Source organism: Lethenteron reissneri, chromosome 31, assembly GCF_015708825.2.
Source record: "Lethenteron reissneri isolate LAM-NWPU_2019-01 chromosome 31, ASM1570882v1, whole genome shotgun sequence".
Classification (NCBI taxonomy): Eukaryota; Metazoa; Chordata; class Hyperoartia; order Petromyzontiformes; family Petromyzontidae; genus Lethenteron; species Lethenteron reissneri.
Genome location: NC_083809.1, coordinates 9,113,471 through 9,131,806, shown reverse-complemented (window position 1 = coordinate 9,131,806; position 18,336 = coordinate 9,113,471). Strand labels below are relative to the sequence as shown.

The following is an 18,336-nucleotide window of genomic DNA, read 5'->3' as shown; positions in this document are numbered from 1 at the left end:
GAGAGTCAGGAGGGAGGGAAAGGGAGAGGCAGGGACGAGGTGGAGAGAAAGTGAGACGAGGGGAGAGGGTGAACGGACCGGGGGAGGGGAGAGGGGGGCAGATGGGGAGTTAGAGGAGAAGTGGGGGGGGGGGGGGGGGGTAGAAGGTAGAGTTGGAAGGGGAGGGAGAGGATAGAGGGGAGATGGGAATGAGAGATAGGGAGAAGGGGAGACGGGGAGAGAGGGGGGTGGGAAGTGTGAAGAGGAGAGGCGGTGGGGCAGGGAATATAAAGTTGCCGTAGGGACGAGAAGGGAGAGGGGGGTGTGGAGGGAGTTGCCGAGAGAGGGCGGGGAGTGTGAGGAGGACGTGGAGAGGGGGAGGAGAGAGCCGAGTGGGAGAGCGGGGAGGCAGCAAGAGCGTCTCACTCTCGAGTCGGGAGCGCGTGGGTCACGTTGACTCGCTCCCGATGAATGAGGCTGCGAGCGCGGGGCCCGGATAAGGCTTCGCGACCCCGGGAAACAGAGACCCCGGGACTGAAGGATCCCGACACCAAGGGGGTCCGGGATGTGAGGACGGGGCAAGGGTCCCCCCCTCTCGACCCCCCCACCCATCTCTACCCCCTCGCTTCCCCTGCACGCGCCGTGGCGACAGCTGCCCTGGCGTGATGGAAGGGTTCCACCCCGTGGTGAGACGCGACGGGAGTGGAGGTGGTGGTGGTGGATGTGTGGGTGGACGTGGACATGATGACTGAGTTGTTGTTGAAGGTTTTTGTTAGTTGAAATTGGGAGTGATTTTTGTTTTGTTTTTAAATAAGGGTCATTGCCCGAAACGTCGCCCTGTTATGTTTTCCTTTTAAGGTCGCGCAGTGTATATGCCGCATGTGTCGAGTTGTTGTTGTTGGCGGTGCTTGTGCACCACTGCCACCGCAGCAGCAGCATCACCAGGTAAGGCGTTCGTGTCAGATGTTGGTGGTGAACGTCGAGTCGATGTTAAGAGTCAGAAGTGAATGTGTAAGCTGTGCGGGTGGAGTTGCGGTGACGGGACGAGGACGTGCTGGACGGGGCTGGTGGAGCAGTGTGGAGTGATCGACTTTGGTGGTGGAGTTGTCGGTGGAGCACGTATGGTGGAGTGGGGAGCGGTGGTGCAGCGGTTAGCGCACTGCGCTACGAACCTGGTTACCCGAGTTCGATTCCCGTTCACGGCCAGCCAACACCAGTGACGATTATTTGTAACCGGTCTTGGGCCTCCCCTAGGTTGACTCGGCCTCAAATGGGTACCTGGTGCGGTGTGTAGTAAACATCGCCACTGGGGAGACAAAGGCGGTCGGGCGTGGTGCTGGCCACCCATCCCCTCGTGTGCCGTGCCGGCCTTCAATAGGGGCTCGCTAACAACACTTGCCCCAACAAGTGGTGGTGATGGAGTTCAGTCGTGGGGTCATCAGTGTTGATGATGGTGGAAATGATGGTGGAAATGATGGTGGTGGAGTTGGTGGTGGAGTTGGTGACGTTGTCGATGCTGGAGGAAGTTGCTCGAGGCTTTGCAGTGGCGGGTGAGCTCATGTCGACTTGACGAGGTCTCACCTGGTGAGGCAAAGTGCTCACCTGGTGAGGCTGCAGTCACAACATGGCCTGGCAGGGTCTCGCCGGGTGAGTAGGGGTCTCGTGTACTGTATAAGGATCTGGTTTGAATCGCCCGGGAGGGGAGGAGGAAAGGGGGTGTGGAGGTGGGGGGGTGGGGTGGAGGTGGGGGGTGGGGTGGAGATGGGGGGTTGGGTGGAGATGGGGGGTGGGGTGGAGATGGGGGGTGGGGTGGAGATGAGGGGAGGGTGGAGATGGGGGGTGGGGGGAGGGTGGAGATGGGGGGTGGGGGGAGGGTGGAGATGGGGGGTGGGGGGAGGGTGGAGATGGGGGGTGGGGGGAGATGGGGGAGATGGGGGAGGGTGGGGGAGGGTGGGGGAGGGGGTATCTCTGTGTTGACTTGCGTCACCTGGCCACGGCGCAAGCTTCTAAACTGGTCCTATACAGTGCGGTGACTTTACCTGTATGTCAACTCTACCGGTTTCCCACCTGCGCCCGTGTCTCAACCTGCACACGTGGCTATAACTGCACACGTGGCTCACCTGTAGTAGCCGAATCACACTCGTACCCGTGTCTCATGTGTAGCAATCATCTGTTCCTGTGTCTCACCGGTTCTTGAATTACTCACCTGGACCTACCTCTTACCTGTTCATGTCTCTCACCTGCACCTCACCTGCACCTGTGGATCGCACCGAAACCCGTGTCTCTAACCTGCACCTGTCTCACCTCTACCCGTGTCACTCACCTGCGTTTCATGTATCTGCACCTTCCTTACCTGTATCTGTCTGTTACCTGCACCTGCGTCTCACCTGTGCTCCTCGCTTGCCCCGTGCACCGCGAGTTGGAGCCGCTAATCGGACCGCGAGTGACGAAGCCGACAACGCTCTCACGGCTATGGCCGCGAGACGGATCTCATCCCTTGCCCTTCGTCCCGCGGAGCGCTGCGCTCACAACGAGAGAGACTCACGGAGGCTCTAAGGCCTCTCGCTCTCTCTCTCCTCTCTCGACAAGTGCTTTTATTGTACCAATTTAGCATTTTACACTGAACGAGGGTCCGTATAAGCGGTTATTGTGTGCACTGGACCCTGTCATAGAAACGTGGAATTCCCACCATTGGCACAAGGCCACCACCAACACAGATGCGCTCTGCCTAATGCCTCCTCGTGCGGGCTGCCACCCTCGCTCGGCTCGACCTTGATCGGTGCGCGCGCGCCCCGGGCCCTTTCGTGCACCGCTCCGCCCTTCACAAGTGCTGCTGACAGCACTTGCCCCAACAGCTCGCGTGGGCTACATGGGGGATCTTTGTCTTGTTGTACGAAAACTATGACCGCACGTGCGTGTACCAGCGCAATGCATGACCATGACATGATGCGTATTCATGATGGTCGCTAAAATCGGTTTATGTTTGCATAGCCCGTAACCGAATTCAGAACAAAAACTGGTCAATACAGGTTTGCGCACTTATGTACATGTCCAGTGCATTTAAACGTCGGGCATTCATCCCTCGACCTGAGAGCCCGAAGACCACTCGCTGCCACGGTGGGGGGGTTGGGTGGGGGGCAACAGCGGCGCGCCCACCGCTGTGGCCCAGCGTGGAAGAGCAGGCCAAGGTCCCTCGCGGTCCCCCTCCAGCGGAGGCCCCTCCGTCCGTCAGCACGGGCGCGAGTGAGCGGGCTGGAGAGGGCCATTGCAGGGCTGCAAACTTTACGACTGGGAGACGAGTGCGGGCGATGTGCTTGGGCCTGCCGCCGTGCGGTTTGTACGGGTTCCGGCGCGCGGGGACAATCGTTCGTCAGTAGGCCGGAGTCGGTTACCGAAAACCGGTCACCGATTCGGAGGCATTCAACTCATCCGTAGCCGGGCCGTGCAATATCGCACCGCTCCAGGCGACGCGTGTTTTAGCTGCGTAGCTCTCACTTCTTCCGCTACTGGGACACATTCTTTCTGCCCACGATGGGTCCCAGCTGTGCTGTGTCCCAGAGGTGACAACCCAACTAACCCACTCGTGGCCTCTGCCTGCACTATGCAGGTTCCCCTTGCTTCGTGCGGTAGATGCATTACAAACAAATTGCGCACAAACCGAGGGAACCCTGTCGTAGTCGTATTACTACTGCGGTCTACACACACCACCGCAGGCGTAACCAGGGCGGCCGCCGGAAATCGAACTGCGCAGTGAGCGGCAGACGCGCCGCCGCTGGAACCTCGCAGAGGGCCCGGCCCGGTAGCGAGCGCTGGACCCACGCAGACGTCAACGCACGGAGCGGGGAGCCGTGTGGCACGCCGCCTAAGAGCCCACGGAGCGCTGGGGTCTCTACCCTCACTCTAAGTTGATCTTACCAGTCCCGATGCACGTTTCTGGCTCTAGGTCGGTGTGTGAGTCTGTGGGTCCTATGTGAGTCTGTGTGAGTCTATGAGTCCTGTGTGAGTCTATGGGTCCTGTGTGAGTTTATAGGTTCAGTATGAGTATATGGGTCCTATATTAATCTATGGGCGCCTGTGTAAGTCTATGGGTCCTATGTTGTTCTATGGGTGCTATGTTAGTCTATGGGTCCTGTGTTAATACATGGGTCCTGTGAAGGTATCCAGTATCCCGTGTTGGTCCATGGATTCCGTTGGTAATCCGCCATCCTCTGTCTGAGTCTCAGAGACCTACAGACGCAGACCCAGAGTCCATAGTTCCTGGTTTGACAAGCGACCTGCGGTCGTGTGTGTCGACCAACCGAAGTGGAATCACAGTGGAATCACTTCGGTGGGGCGCTTTGTCCACATGAGGGGCACACACTCCGTACGTGCCCGGCACAGACTGTGTTGTTCGCTTGTCAAACCTATAACAATATCACCACGGCTGGAATCAGCCAACATTATATATAAACCCAAATTTGTTTGGGATTGTTGTTGTTGTTGTGCAGTCATTTGGTGACCAGGCGGAGATCGTCAAAAGAGCGTTTGCGTGTCTCGTTTCGACTCCGTCCGGATGAGAGGAAACCAGAGCACCTGGAGAAAACCCACATATGCGAGGGGGAAACACTCTATCCCCACACAGACGGAACAGGTGGAGATTAGTCTACATCTTGCCATACCGCCTTCTCGTGGCAGAGTCAGCGGCTCCTCCTTGACTCCCATGGGGGGGGATAGGGAGCTTCGCGGCGTCTGTGGGGGGAGGGCGACCAGGCCGAGTGCCGGCGCGTTGACACCGCTCGTCCAGGTCGCTCCACCCGTCGCGCGGGTTCGAGCACCCGTGGCCGCCCTGGTAAATAACTGCCTCGGTTTGTGTTCGCCGCAAATGCTACGCGCCAGCATCTCGGGGGGCGGCGCGTCTCGGGATCCCATCGATGTCGTTGGGCAAACGGAGCGGTGGTGGCCACCGCGTGCCCGGCGTCGCGCCGCCAGATTTTGAAAATGGAACGCCCGGCAGTTTCTCGGTCGGAGTTCACGAGCTGCGTCGATAGCTTTGTGCCACACAGAGACAGCTGCCGCTGGGGATGCTCCAGGCTTGACCACACAGTAGTAGCAGCAGCCACATTGCCCCGCCGCTGTGTGTGAAACACAGCGGCGCCTTCCTGCGTGACGATGACAGCCTTGCACGACCCCGCGATTCATAATTGGTTGATTTTTGGGTTACAGATCGCGTCCATAGAGACGCGTAGAGATCCACAGTGATGCATCTGAGGCAAGCCACGGTAGCGCGATTGTGACCACGCAACCCAAGCTATGGACCGTACAGGAAACCACTGTAGTCTACGCTCCGTCGATGGAGGAGGAGGAGGAGCAGAGCTGCGAGACGAACTCTCTCGCTGCTGAAGCTGCCTCGCGTTGGCCGGCAGACCTCGAGATTGGCCTCTGGAACCGTGGCCGTGCTGCTGCCGACATCGTCCGCAAGGAGCGGCGTGAGATTGGACGCCAGGTGAACGGCACGGAGTCGCCACGAGTGTGAGAAGGGCACGGTCAGTGCTCTCGGAACATTGGGCCCATCGACGAACGTGGGCTCAATAGACCGCCTATATTTATGTGCCCTGTGTTTGTGTGGGGCTGTGTGTGTGGGGGGCTGTGTGTGTAGGCTGTGTATAGGGCTCCGTGTGAATGTGTTGTGTGTATGTTTGACTGTTTGTAGAGGCTGTGTGGGTGTGTAAGGGTGTGTGTGCAGGATACGTGTCGCTGCGCAGGCTATATAGGCTTTGTGTGTGTGTGTGATGGTGTGGGGAGCGGGAGTGTAGCGGTTAGCGCTCTGCACTACGAACCCGGTGACACGAGTTGGATTCCCGCTCACGGCCACCACCAGTGACGATTACCTGAATCTGTCGTGGGCCTCCCCTAGGTTGACTCAGCCTCAAATGAGTACCTGGTGCGGAGTGTAAACATCGCCACTGGGGAGACAAAGGCGGCCGGGCGTGGTGTTGGCCACCCACCCTCTCGTTTGCCGTGCCGGCCTTCAGAGGTGCACGCTAACAGCACTTGCCCCAACAGTTTATTGCAGGCTATACGGGGATCTTTCTTTTTATCTTTGTATTTGTAGACTGTGTGTGTAGAGTGTATACGCTGCATGAGGCTGTGTGTGTGGAGGATATGTGTGCGGCTGTGTTAATGTGTGTGACTATGTACACTGTGTGGGCTGGATTGTGTGAGGAGCTCACAGATCCTTGAAATATCTGGATACGGTCCCATCAGTGAGCCCTTCTGGCAGGCGAGGCTGCGTTGGCTGGGTCATGGAGCCCGCATGCCCATGCAGCTTCTGTTTGGCCGGGTAGAGGGGGCTAAATTAGTGGGACACGGGCTGGAGAAGATGTGGACTGATGCGGTACAGGAGAATGTAGAGCTGTGTGGACTTGCCGATGACCGATACCAGCCCTGTCAAGATCGGCCTCTATGGAGGAGGTGACTGCCTCCAACTGCCCGGCAACAGTGGAGTGATAGAGGAGCGACGCTCACAACAAAGAGCAGAGCGCCGGGCAGATAAAGCAGTGAATTGGTACAGTAGTAAGCGCAGCTGGTGCATCTGCCAGTCATTTCAGTCAATCAACCCGCGGCACCTGGGTCTGTCCTATGACCTGCCAGCAACGAGTCTTACCCTCATAATGTGATGGCCTCAAAGTGCACCTAGCCTGGCACAAGTGCTGTGGTTACATCACGGCTACTTAGTTGGCGAATGGTGGCCGCTGTTGTATGTACGTAGGCTGTGAAGAGGCTATGTGTGAAGCTGTGCGCGCTCAAGTCATTTCATAAACCCCGATCGCACGCCAGAGAGGCACGTGGCAGAGACGTGGCAGCGTCTGTGTGCATGCGTGTGTGTGCCTGTGTGCATGTGTGCCTGTGTGTATGTGCCTGTGTGTATGCGCCTGTGTGTATGCGCCTGTATGTGCCTGTGGGTATGTGCCTGTGTGTATGTGTGCCTGTGTATATGTGTGTATGTGCCTGTGTATGTGCCTGTGTGTATGTGTGCCTGTGTGTATGTGCCTGTGTGTATGTGCCTGTGTGTATGTGCCTGTGTGTATGTGTCACTGTGTGTATGTGCCTGTGTCACTGTGTGTATGTGGGGTGTGTGGAGAGCGGTAGTGTAGCGGTTAGCACGAACCCGACGACCCGAATTCGATTCCCGCTCACGGTCAACACCGGTGGCGAATATCTGAACCGGTCCCGGGGCCTCCCCTAGGTCGACCCAGCCATAAATGAGTTCAGGCTTTGGTGCGCAAACAACAGCACTGAGGAGACAAAGGCGGCTGGGCGTGGCGTTGGCCACCCATCCCCTTCGTGTACCGTGCTTACAACCTCTTAGTTAACAACATTCGTCGTTGCTTGCGAACAGCACTTCCCCCCCCCCCAACGGTCTTGCTAAAGGATGTTTAACACGTGACAGGCTTTCGCCGACCAATATCATCCATAAGAGGTTTTCTTGGGGGGTTAGATCGCGTAAATATATAAATGTGTCGTTAAAACCCGCCACCACCCGCCACGGCCAACTAGTAAGGCTTGTCACGTAAACGGAACGTGGCAATTCGTCACTAGTACAGCACAACCCTTACTCGTTGGCTGTGTCGGGTGGTGGCGGGTTTTAACGACACATTATATATTTACGCGATCTAACCCCCCCCCCCCCCCCGGAAAACCTCTTATGGTTGTTAAACGATTTGTGTCTTCATCTTTGTGCAGTTGAACAGTCGGTGCGGTTGTGGTGCTGCGCTGTTGTGTGTTCATGTCATCCTGGTTGTGGACGTGTGGACGGAGTTATGCGGTTTATGCATTTTTTTGTGGCTGCGGCTCTTGTGCGTATCGATGGGCTTGCGTGGTTGTGTGACCGCGGTTGTAGCTGCTGTGGTGTGAGTGTGGTTATCGGTTGCGTATGCATGTCACTGTGTGTTGACTGTGTGTTGACTGTGTGTGTGTGGTTATGTGATCCCCTGTGCGTGGTTGTGGTTGTGTTGGGCTGTTTGTGTTCCGGTCTGTGTTAAAATTCCCGAACCCCCCCCCACCGACCCATAACTCCCCTTTCCCTCCCCCGCATCTTCTCCTGCCCCCACCACTTCCTCCGGAAAATCCACGACTCCGCGGGGAGAGAGAGAGAGGTGAAAGAGAAACAGAGAGAGAGAGAGGAGAACAGAGGACAGGGAGACGTGGAGAGGTATTTGACCAGAAAGCAGAGAGATGTTTGCAAGAAAATCTGAATTAAGTAAAGATGATGATCAGCGAGAGAGACTGAGAACTAGAGATTAACAGGAAGATAAAGAGAGATGATAAGGGAGTGAATGGCAAACAGAGATGATCAGAGAGATGAAAACGGAGAGAGAAACAGAGAAAGTAGCGTCCAGGAGAGATGTAAACAGAGCGAGAGCGACGAACAAAGGAATAGATCAACAAGAGCGAGGTGCCCATAAAGTGGTGAACAGGGAGAGACAGAAAGACTCACACACGCAGACACGCTCACTCACAAACTCACACACGCAGAGATTCTCACGCACAGATTCTCACACACAATCTCACGCACAGATTCACACACACAGACTCTCACACACACAGAGACACACACACAGAGACACTCACACACAGAGACTCACACACACATACGCTCACACACAGAGACACTCACAGACAGACACTCACACACAGAGACACTCACACACAGAGACACTCACATACATATGCTCACACACAGAGACACTCAAAGACAGAGACACTCACACACATAGACACTCACGCACAGAGACACACACAGACACTCACACTCAGATTCACACACATAGACTCTCTCATACACAAGAATCTCACACACAGACTCTCACACACACAGACTCGCACACACAGATTCACACACACACACATACGCTCACACACAGACTCACACACAGAGACACTCACACACAGAGAACAATCACAGACAGAGACACTCACACACATAGACACTCACGCACAGACACACACACACAGAGACACTCACGCACGGAGACACACACAGAGACACTCACACACAGAGACACTCACTCACAGAGAGACACACACACAGAGACACTCGCACACAGAGGACACTCACACACATTGACACTCACGCACAGAGACACACACACACAGAGACACTCACACTCAGATTCATACACATAGACTCTCTCATACACAAGAATCTCACACACAGACTCTCACACACACAGACTCGCACACACAGAAACACTCACACACAGAGACACTCACACACAGAGACACACACAGAGACACTCACAGACAGACACTCGCACACAAAGAAAAAGATCGCCCCATATAGTCTTAACAGACTGTTGAGGCAAGTGCTGTTAGCGAGCACTTCTATGAAGGCCGGCACGGCACGCGAGGAGGAGGTGGGTGGCCAACACCACGCCCGGTCGCCTTTGACCCGGGCCTGCCCACCATCATGAAGGTCCTTAATGATTGTGAGCAGAAGGTCACAGGATACCCCGAAAGCACAAATGATAGACACACACACACACAGAGACGCATCCGTAGAGACTCACACAGATCTCCCCTTGTAACCATGGAAGAAGTCACAGCCCTTGACAGTGGAAGGCATGGACAGGTACCATACCCTTGTTCGCCGGAGAAGGAAGTACGGCAAGTGAACTCATCACCATCTGTTTTCATCTGTACGGGGATTGAGTGTTGCCCCCTTGCACGAGTGGGTTTTATCCGGGTGCTCCGGTTTCCTACCACGTGTATACGAAACGCTCATCGGTAATTGGCTGCGAGAGTCTCGAGATAGAAAAAAAAACGTCCCCAGTGTAGCAGCACCCTCCCGAAGAAAAGTCGCACGACTCGGCGAGGCTCTCCTGGATAGATAAGTCGATTATTAGTAGTATTAGTCCCATAGATATAACTGCCTTAATCGGAGCTATTAATGCTGCGTCGTTTGCATTGTCCCGGTACTGGCCGCATTTTACGGCTTTTGTTTACAACGACACTCTCTCTAGTACAGGACAATCGGTTTCGAGGACAATGCACAGATGATCGAAGCATATCGCTTTCCATGTTTTAGCACAAGTATGGTGTGTGGTTAATGCAGACTTGATGGTGGTGCCTTGCATTAGGCGTGTCTATTAGATGTTTTAACATCTTACACCTCCTGATGTTTATGCCAGAGAGGTTACAGCCCTGATATATAGTTATCATTCAATATCAATACGACTAGTATGACTGTTGTTGTTGTGAAACTACCGCCCTCCACGGCGCGTCCCCTGCCGTCTGCACCTGCAGAGGATCCGGTGGCTCCACGTGTCTGGCGTGGTGGGGTGTGGTGTGATGTGGTGTGGCGTTGTGTGGTGTGGCGTGATGTGTTGTGGCCTGGTGTGGTGTAGCGTGGTGTGGCGTGGTGTGGCGTGGTGTGGTGTAGCGTGATGTGGTGTGGCGTGGTGCAGCGTTGTGTGGCGTGATATGATGTGGCGTGGTGTGGCGTCGCGTCCTTAGGCAATTCCCTGCTGGGTGACGCCGTGTCTGCCACTGCGAGCTGCTTGACCATACTTCACCACGGTGGTCACGAGCGGTTGGTGCAGAGTTGTCCGGCCTTGGCGGTGCGGCGGGGTGGAGTGGGGTTTGGGGGGCGGGGGGGAGAGGAGGGGGGGGTCCGAACCGATTTGGGTATCGCTCGCCGCTGACATCGGCCAGCGGGCGGGGATCGAACTCGGGGCCGCCGCCAGGTTCCTCGTGCAGCGCGCCAACCACTGCGCCACCGCTCCGCCTCGGCAACCGTGCACAGTGAGACCCCCCCCCGAACCCCGCTCCCCACATCAGCCTCGAGCACACTGTGGGGGTCGGGGGGGGGCTGTTAGCGAGCACATGTTAAGCTCCGCGTAGCACGTGACGACTGGGGGGAGGGGGTGGTGTGACCGCCCCCCCCCCACCTGGACGGCATTTGTCTCCCCCGGTGCTCGTGTTTGTTCACCTTGCGGCCGACAGGTGCTCACTTGAGGCTGAGTTGACACACACACACACGCAGACACACACACACACACGGGTAAACACACACACGCACACACACACACGCACACACACACACACACAGACACACGCACACACACAGACACACACACAGACACACACACACACGCAGACACACGGACAAACACAAACACACACACACACACGGGTAAACACACACACACACGCACACACACACACACACACGGGTAAACACAGATATGTAAACACGATTATTATCACCGCGGTATCCGCTGTTATTGGTGATGGCTTTTGCTTTATTTTGGCGAAGGTAAAAAAAAAACCCATCGGGCAATGAATGCCCATTTTCGATGGGGACCTCTGGTGATTACGATCTTGAGAGATGGTGTTGATGGTGATGATGATGTGGGTTGATGTCTGTGAGGTGTTATCGTTTAATCGTGTGACTATTGTGTGTGTGTGTAAAAGCAGTGCCTATAGTCTTACGAGTAAGAGCAAATGTGCTTATGTCCGAAGTAGCGTGCTCGTATGAGAAGTTGCCTCTTGCCTCCCCCACCCACCAATAGTCTAAATGTAAGCTCGTGTTGCTTATATTAGAACTGTGCTTGTATTCGGCGTGCTCATACCCCAGGGTCTCGTCTAAATGGGTAAACCACAGTTAGTCTACGATTGACAGGTATGCATGTGGTGCTGGTGCTGGTGGTGGTGAGAAGTGTGGTTACCCCCCACCTCCTCCAAGACGTATGGAAGAGTAGGCCAAGTTGAACTCACCTCGAGGCGGCTCCCCGTTAGGGGTGCAGAGGATGGAGGTCCCTCCCTCGGAAGAGACGAATCAACAATGGGCACGCTCACCTGGGCCAGAAATCAACAATGGGCACGCTCACCTGGGCCAGAAATCAACAATGGGCACGCTCACCTGGGCCAGAAATCAACAATGGGCACGCTCACCTGGGCCAGAAATCAACAATGGGCACGCTCACCTGGGCCAGAAATGATATCCCTCGCGCGAATGACGGTGGTGACGGACGGGGCCTTTGTCCACGTTGGGTGTCGGTGCCGATGGCTGACCGGAGGGGGGGGTAACTTGACCTCTCCTGTGACCCCCCACGTCCCCCCCACCCCCCCACCACACCACCGCTTCACCTACATCCCCTCCCCCATCTGCGCTCACCAGACTCTGCGCACGCGTAGACCGCGTGTCCACGTGCTCCCCCTGTGTGTGTGTGTGGTGTGTGTGCACACGCACGCGGGTTCACGCGCGTGCAGTGTAACATTGCAGGTCCATCCTGTGCAGGTTTAGGGGGTGCACACCGGTACAATTGAACATCGTTACGCGCGCATTGCACGCGACGATAAAGACAAATATCCCCCGCGGAGCCTTAACAAGCTGTCGGGGCAAGGGCTCCATAAGGCCGAACAGCACACGAGGGGGTGGGTGTTCCAGAACACTACCCCTGCCCGCCTTTGTCTCCCCAGTGGCAATGTTTACACACACCGCACACGAGACTCACTTGAGCCCGAGTCGACCTAGGGGAGGCCCAGGACCGTAAGGCTAAAGACACACCTATGGGGCACCCATTGTACAGTGTAGGGAGTCATTTGCATGTGTATATAGGGGTCCACCGTACACAACGGTTCACCTGTGTATAACATATGGGTTCACATATATATGTCCATGGTTGTACTGTATTGTCTATGCTTCCATCCTGTCTGTATCGGCCACGCAACCTCCTCCTCCAAGACGTGTGGACCAGCGTGGAAGAGTAGACCCACATACCCCCACCCCTAAAGAGAAGGGATCTATAGACCCCCCCCCCACCCCCGCTAGTGGAGGTCCTTCCGCCAGCAGGGGCTTGAGCGGGCAGTTTCAGGGCAGCGCCTTTACCTTTCGTTGACCTACGGGCGGCTCGAGCCGTGAGCGCGCTCGCTCTGCCTCCTCGAGCTCTCGAGACTCTTGCGAGGGTGAGGGGCGGTGAGGAATGTGGAATCGAGTGGAGGGGGCTGTGGGGGGAGGGAGGAGAGGGGAAGAGAGGGAGGGAGGAGATTGGGAAGCAGGGGGGGGGGGGGGAAGGCAGGATGATGATGATGATGCAATTATTGATATGCAATGTCACGTCCTTTTATCAATCCACTGCTGAATGAAGGCCTCCCTCGTCACGTGTCGTCGGTTCTACGGAATTGTTCGATCATACTTCACCGTGCTGGTTCATTGCAGGAGGTTGGTGAACGGGCTGGCCAGGAACCGGTTGGGACATCGTTCGCCAACGATGTTAGCCGCATCCAGGAATCGAACGCAGGCCACCAGGCTCATAGCGCAGCCGCTCTTCCGAGGAGAGGAGGGTGATGGTGAGCAGGAGGAGGAATATGTAAGAGACGAAATAAAACGGGAAATGAAGATCATGGAGGAGGGGGGAACAGACGATGATGATGATGATGACGAGGAGGAGGAGGAACGGTGGATGACTATGGAAGGTGATGAGCAGGAGAGAGAGGATCATGGTGATGATGATGATGGGGTAATGAAGAGGATGGGATGATAATGATGGTGGTGTGTAGTTGGGAGGCGGAGAGATGATGAGGAGGAGGAGGGGTAGAGCTGCCTCTTCCCCTCCCCCTTGGAGCTGCAGCTGTGGCTGGAAGTGGCAGTGAGCGGGGGTGGGGGGGGGAGGAAGAAAGGGGGGGAGTGGGGGATGTTCACCAGGATGTGTTTCCGTCCATGCTCACGTCCGAACACAACCACCACAACACCACCATCATCAACTCCAACAACAACCACAACCACCACAACATCACCATAATCAACTCCAACAACAACCACAACAACATCACTATCAACAACAGTCACCACAACTACCACAACACCACCATCATCAACTCCAACAACAACCACAACCACCACAACATCACCATAATCAACTCCAACAACAACCACAACAACATCACTATCAACAACAACAACCACACCCACCACAACACCACCATCAGCAACTCCAACAACAACCACCACAACATCACCATCATCATCTCCAACGACAATCACAATCATCACAACATCACCATCAGCAACTCCAACAACAACTAACACAACATCAACATCATCATCTCCAACGACAACCACCACAACTACCACAACACCACCATCATCAACTCCAACAACAACCACAACCACCACAACATCACCATAATCAACTCCAACAACAACCACAACAACATCACTATCAACAACAACAACCACACCCATCACAACACCACCATAATCAACTCCAACAACAACCACAACCACCACAACATCACCATCAGCAACTCCAACAACAACCACCACAACACCACCATCAACTCCAACAACAACCACAATCACCACAACATCACCATCATCTCCAACGACAACCACCACAACATCATCATCATCTCCAACAACAACCACCACAACATCACCAACATCAACTCCAACGACAACAACAACCACCACAACATCACCATCATCAACTCCAACAACAACCACAACCAGCACAACATCACCATCATCAACTCCAACAACAACCACCACAACATCACCATCATCGACTCCAACAACCACCACAACCACCACAGAGACGCGGTGATTATCATGATACACACAGCACCAGAGAGACAGACAGGACACCCAGAGACACACAGGACACACAGACACACACACAGGACACACAAACACACACAGGACACCCAGAGACACCCAGACACACACAGACACCCAGAGGCACGGTGATTGTCATGATACACACAGCACCAGAGACACACACAGAGACACACAGACACACACAGAGACACCCAGACACACACAGAGACACTCAGAGGCACGGTGATTGTCACGTTACACACAGCACCAAAGACACACACAGAGACACTCAGAGACACACAGGACACCCAGACACACACAGGACACCCAGACACACACACAGAGACACCCAGAGGCACACACAGGGCATCCAGAGACATACACAGAGACACCCAGAGGCACAGTGATTGTCATGATACACACAGCACCAGAGACACAAAGATCCCCCGTATAGCCTTAACAGACTGTAGGGGCAAGTGCTGTTAGCGAGCACCTATGAAGGCCGGAACGGTACACGAGGGGGTGGGTGGCCAACACCACGCCCGACCGCCTTTGTCTCCCTAGTGGCGATGTTTACACACCGCACCAGGTACTCATTTAAGGCTGAGTCGACCTAGGGGAGGCCCAGGACCGGTTCAGATAATCGTCACTGGTGTTAGCCGTGAGCGGGAATCGAACCCGGGTCGCCAGATTCATAGCGCAGCGCGCTAACCGCTACACTACCGCTCCCCACCAGAGACACACACAGAGACACACAGACACACACAGGACACCCAGAGGCACGGTGATTGTCATGATACACACAGCACCAGAGACACACACAGGACACACAGACACGCACAGAGACACCCAGAGGCACGGTGATTGTCATGATACACACAGCACCAGAGACACACACAGAGACACACAAACACACACAGGACACACAGACACACACAGAGACACCCAGAGGCACGGTGATTGTCATGTTACACAGGGTGAGGGGCTCCGCAGTCACGCGGGGGGCGGGGGGGGCTGACCTCGTGACGCCTTCAAGCTAAAGCTGCCCTCTGTAGTGACGGCGCAAGAGACATTAAACATGATTTTTTTTTCCTCTACGAACGAAGCTGTAACCTACGCGTGGCACAACTCCCGTGGGGTAGGCGCATTATCGCAGCTACGAGATAAGAGCCGTGCGCTGTCGTTCTCTCCGTGCACCGTCGCAACCTCCCGGCCCTCTTTGTCTTTCTCCCTGCCTGCCACCTGTCGCCAGGTGTGTCACGTGCCGTGTTTACACATGGCTGCCTATCCCTATAAAGCTCTCCGTGTCAGGATCGGCTTTCCTGCCTTTGTCTCGGAGTTACCTTCCCATCCACGCTCCCATGCCCGCTTTGTCTCTCCACCCCTCCCCCCCTCACACCCCCTCTCCTCCCCCCCCCAACGCTCTCACCTGACACCTGGTGCTGGCCACGTGCTCATTTTGTTGGTCCTGTGTATTTATGGCGAAGACAAAGGTTCCTCGTATAGCCTACATAGGATGTAGGGGCAAGTGCTGTTCGCGAGTAGCGCCTATGACGGTTGGGGTGGTGTGGCCAGCACCACGCCCGGCCACCTTTGGCGTTGTCGCTCCGCCGCATTGGGCACTCATTTAAGGCCGAGCCGATCTAGGGGAGGTCCAGGACTGGTTCAGATACAAGACGTCTCTCGCCGCTGACGCCGTCCTTGACCAGGGATTGAACTCGGGTCGCTGGTTTGTGTGGAGTGGTGGTGCAGTGATTCAGTGCACTGCGCTACGAACCCGGCCAACATGGGGTTGATTCTCGGGCCACGGCTAACATCAGTGGTAGGTGATATCTGAACCGGTCCCAAGGCCTCCCCTTCAATGTAGTGGGGGAGCACAGGTGGTGCATCTACCAGTCATCTCACTCAGTCTTACCATGGGCACCACCTGGGTTTGTCTCGTGACCTCCTGCCAGCTGCGAGCCTTCCACACTCCACGTGATGGCCTCAAATGCACCTAGCCTGGCACAAGCGCCGCGGTGACGTCACCATCGCTTAGTGTTGTTGTTGTGTGTGTGTGCGTAAGAGGAGCTGTAGTGCAGTGGGTAGCGCACCGCGCCACGAACCCAATTGGCCAGAGTTCAGCTTTGGCTCGCGACCGATGTCAGTGGCTAATAAATGAACACCTGGCACATTGTGTGTTTAAATATCAGCACAGGGGAGACAAAGGCGGCCGGGCGTGGTGCTGGCCACTCACCCACTCCCTCGTCAGCAACCTTCCCCGACTGTCTGTTGAAGGCTACACGGGGGTACGGGGGATCTTTGTCTTTGTTAGTATACACATCCACTCGTAATTGTGAACAGGAGTTTTGTCTGCTGCCCATCAACTTTAGCGACTACTTCCAACAAGTATCCAACAAACGGCCCATTGAACATCTGACGTGACGTTCGGAGGCGGCGCCCTTCCACCCCATCGGATACAAGTTCCCGTGGCAGGCCTTGAGTGTTGGGGGCCCCCGGTGATGCCAGCTGTTGGCTAGTGCCCGCTACGCGCCGGCGAACAGCCCCGTGCCAGCCTGGCTCGGTACAGCCCCCGTGCCAGCCCGGCTCGGTACAGCACCCGTGCCAGCCTGGCTCGGTACAGCACCCGTGTCAGCCTGGCTCGGTACAGCACCCGTGCCAGACCGGCTCGGTACAGCCCCATGTCAGCCCGGCTCGGTACAGCCCCCTTGCCAGCCTGGCTCGGTACAGCCCCCGTGCCAGCCCGGCTCGGTACAGCACCCGTGCCAGCCTAGCTCGGTACAGCCCCCGTGCCAGCCCGGCTCGGTACAGCACCCGTGCCAGCCTAGCTCGGTACAGCACCCGTGCCAGCCCGGCTCGGTACAGCACCCGTGCCAGCTTAGCTCGGTACAGCACCCGTGCCAGCCTGGCTAGGTATAGCCCCCGTGCCAGCCTGGCTCGGTACAGACCCCGTGCCAGACCGGCTCGGTAGCGGCTCCGCTGTGGAGCGAGCGACTCGCAAGGCCGTGAGTTCCAATCCCGGTTGTTGGGGATTGACTCGACCCATCATCCCTCCTGCTCGCAGGGGGGGGGGGGGGTCGATAAAATTAACCACCACTTTGTGGGAAGTCAACAGCGGGTTGTGCTGTGGATAGGCACACACCCCGTGCCATAGGGATGTTGAATTTCCACCACTGGCTCTATAGGGCTGTAAAACGGGGAGCTGAGAGCACCAATGTCTCAATGCCCATTGAGGCATTGGTGAATCCACTGCTGGATGAAGGCCTTCCCACGACCATCACTCGCAACCCAGTCTGTCAGCGCACACTTCACTACAATTCGTGCTCGGTTTATTATCCCGTCTAGAACGTTATCAGAGGTTGACATCGCGCAGTGAGGAAGGCGTGCAGAGAGGGGCGCGTGTGTGGGGGGGGGGACACGTGTCTGTGTGTGTGGGGGTACACGCGTGAGTGTGGGGGGGGGGTACGCGCGTGTGTTGGGGGGGGGGTACGCGCGTGTGTGTGGAGGTACGCGCGTGTGTGTGGGGGTGTCGGGGGGGTACGTGTGTGTGGGTACGTGTGTGTGTACGCGTGTCTGTGTGCTGGTGCTTGGGGTGCGGGTGATCGCGGCGGGCGCGTGTTTGTGGTCACAATGGCGTGTTTGTGTATCCGAGTGTGGTATGCGCGTGTGCGTGTGGGTGTGTGCGTGTGGGTCTGTGTGTGTGCGTGTGTATTATGTACACAGACGCGAACATAAATAATCCAGCAGGGGGCCCGACTCTCCCGAACTCTGTCTCT

At 56.1% G+C, this 18,336-nt stretch overlaps 1 protein-coding gene across 1 annotated transcript in view; it reads left to right on the top strand.

Annotated features, from left to right (window-relative positions):
- Positions 1–382: 382 nt before the first annotated feature.
- LOC133349852 (unconventional myosin-X-like) overlaps positions 383–18,336 on the top strand; it is a 68,926-nt gene continuing 50,972 nt past the window's right edge. The window contains 1 exon segment of the mRNA XM_061563657.1: positions 383–665. Coding sequence (XP_061419641.1) covers positions 645–665 — 21 coding nt within the window. The 5' untranslated portion in view covers positions 383–644.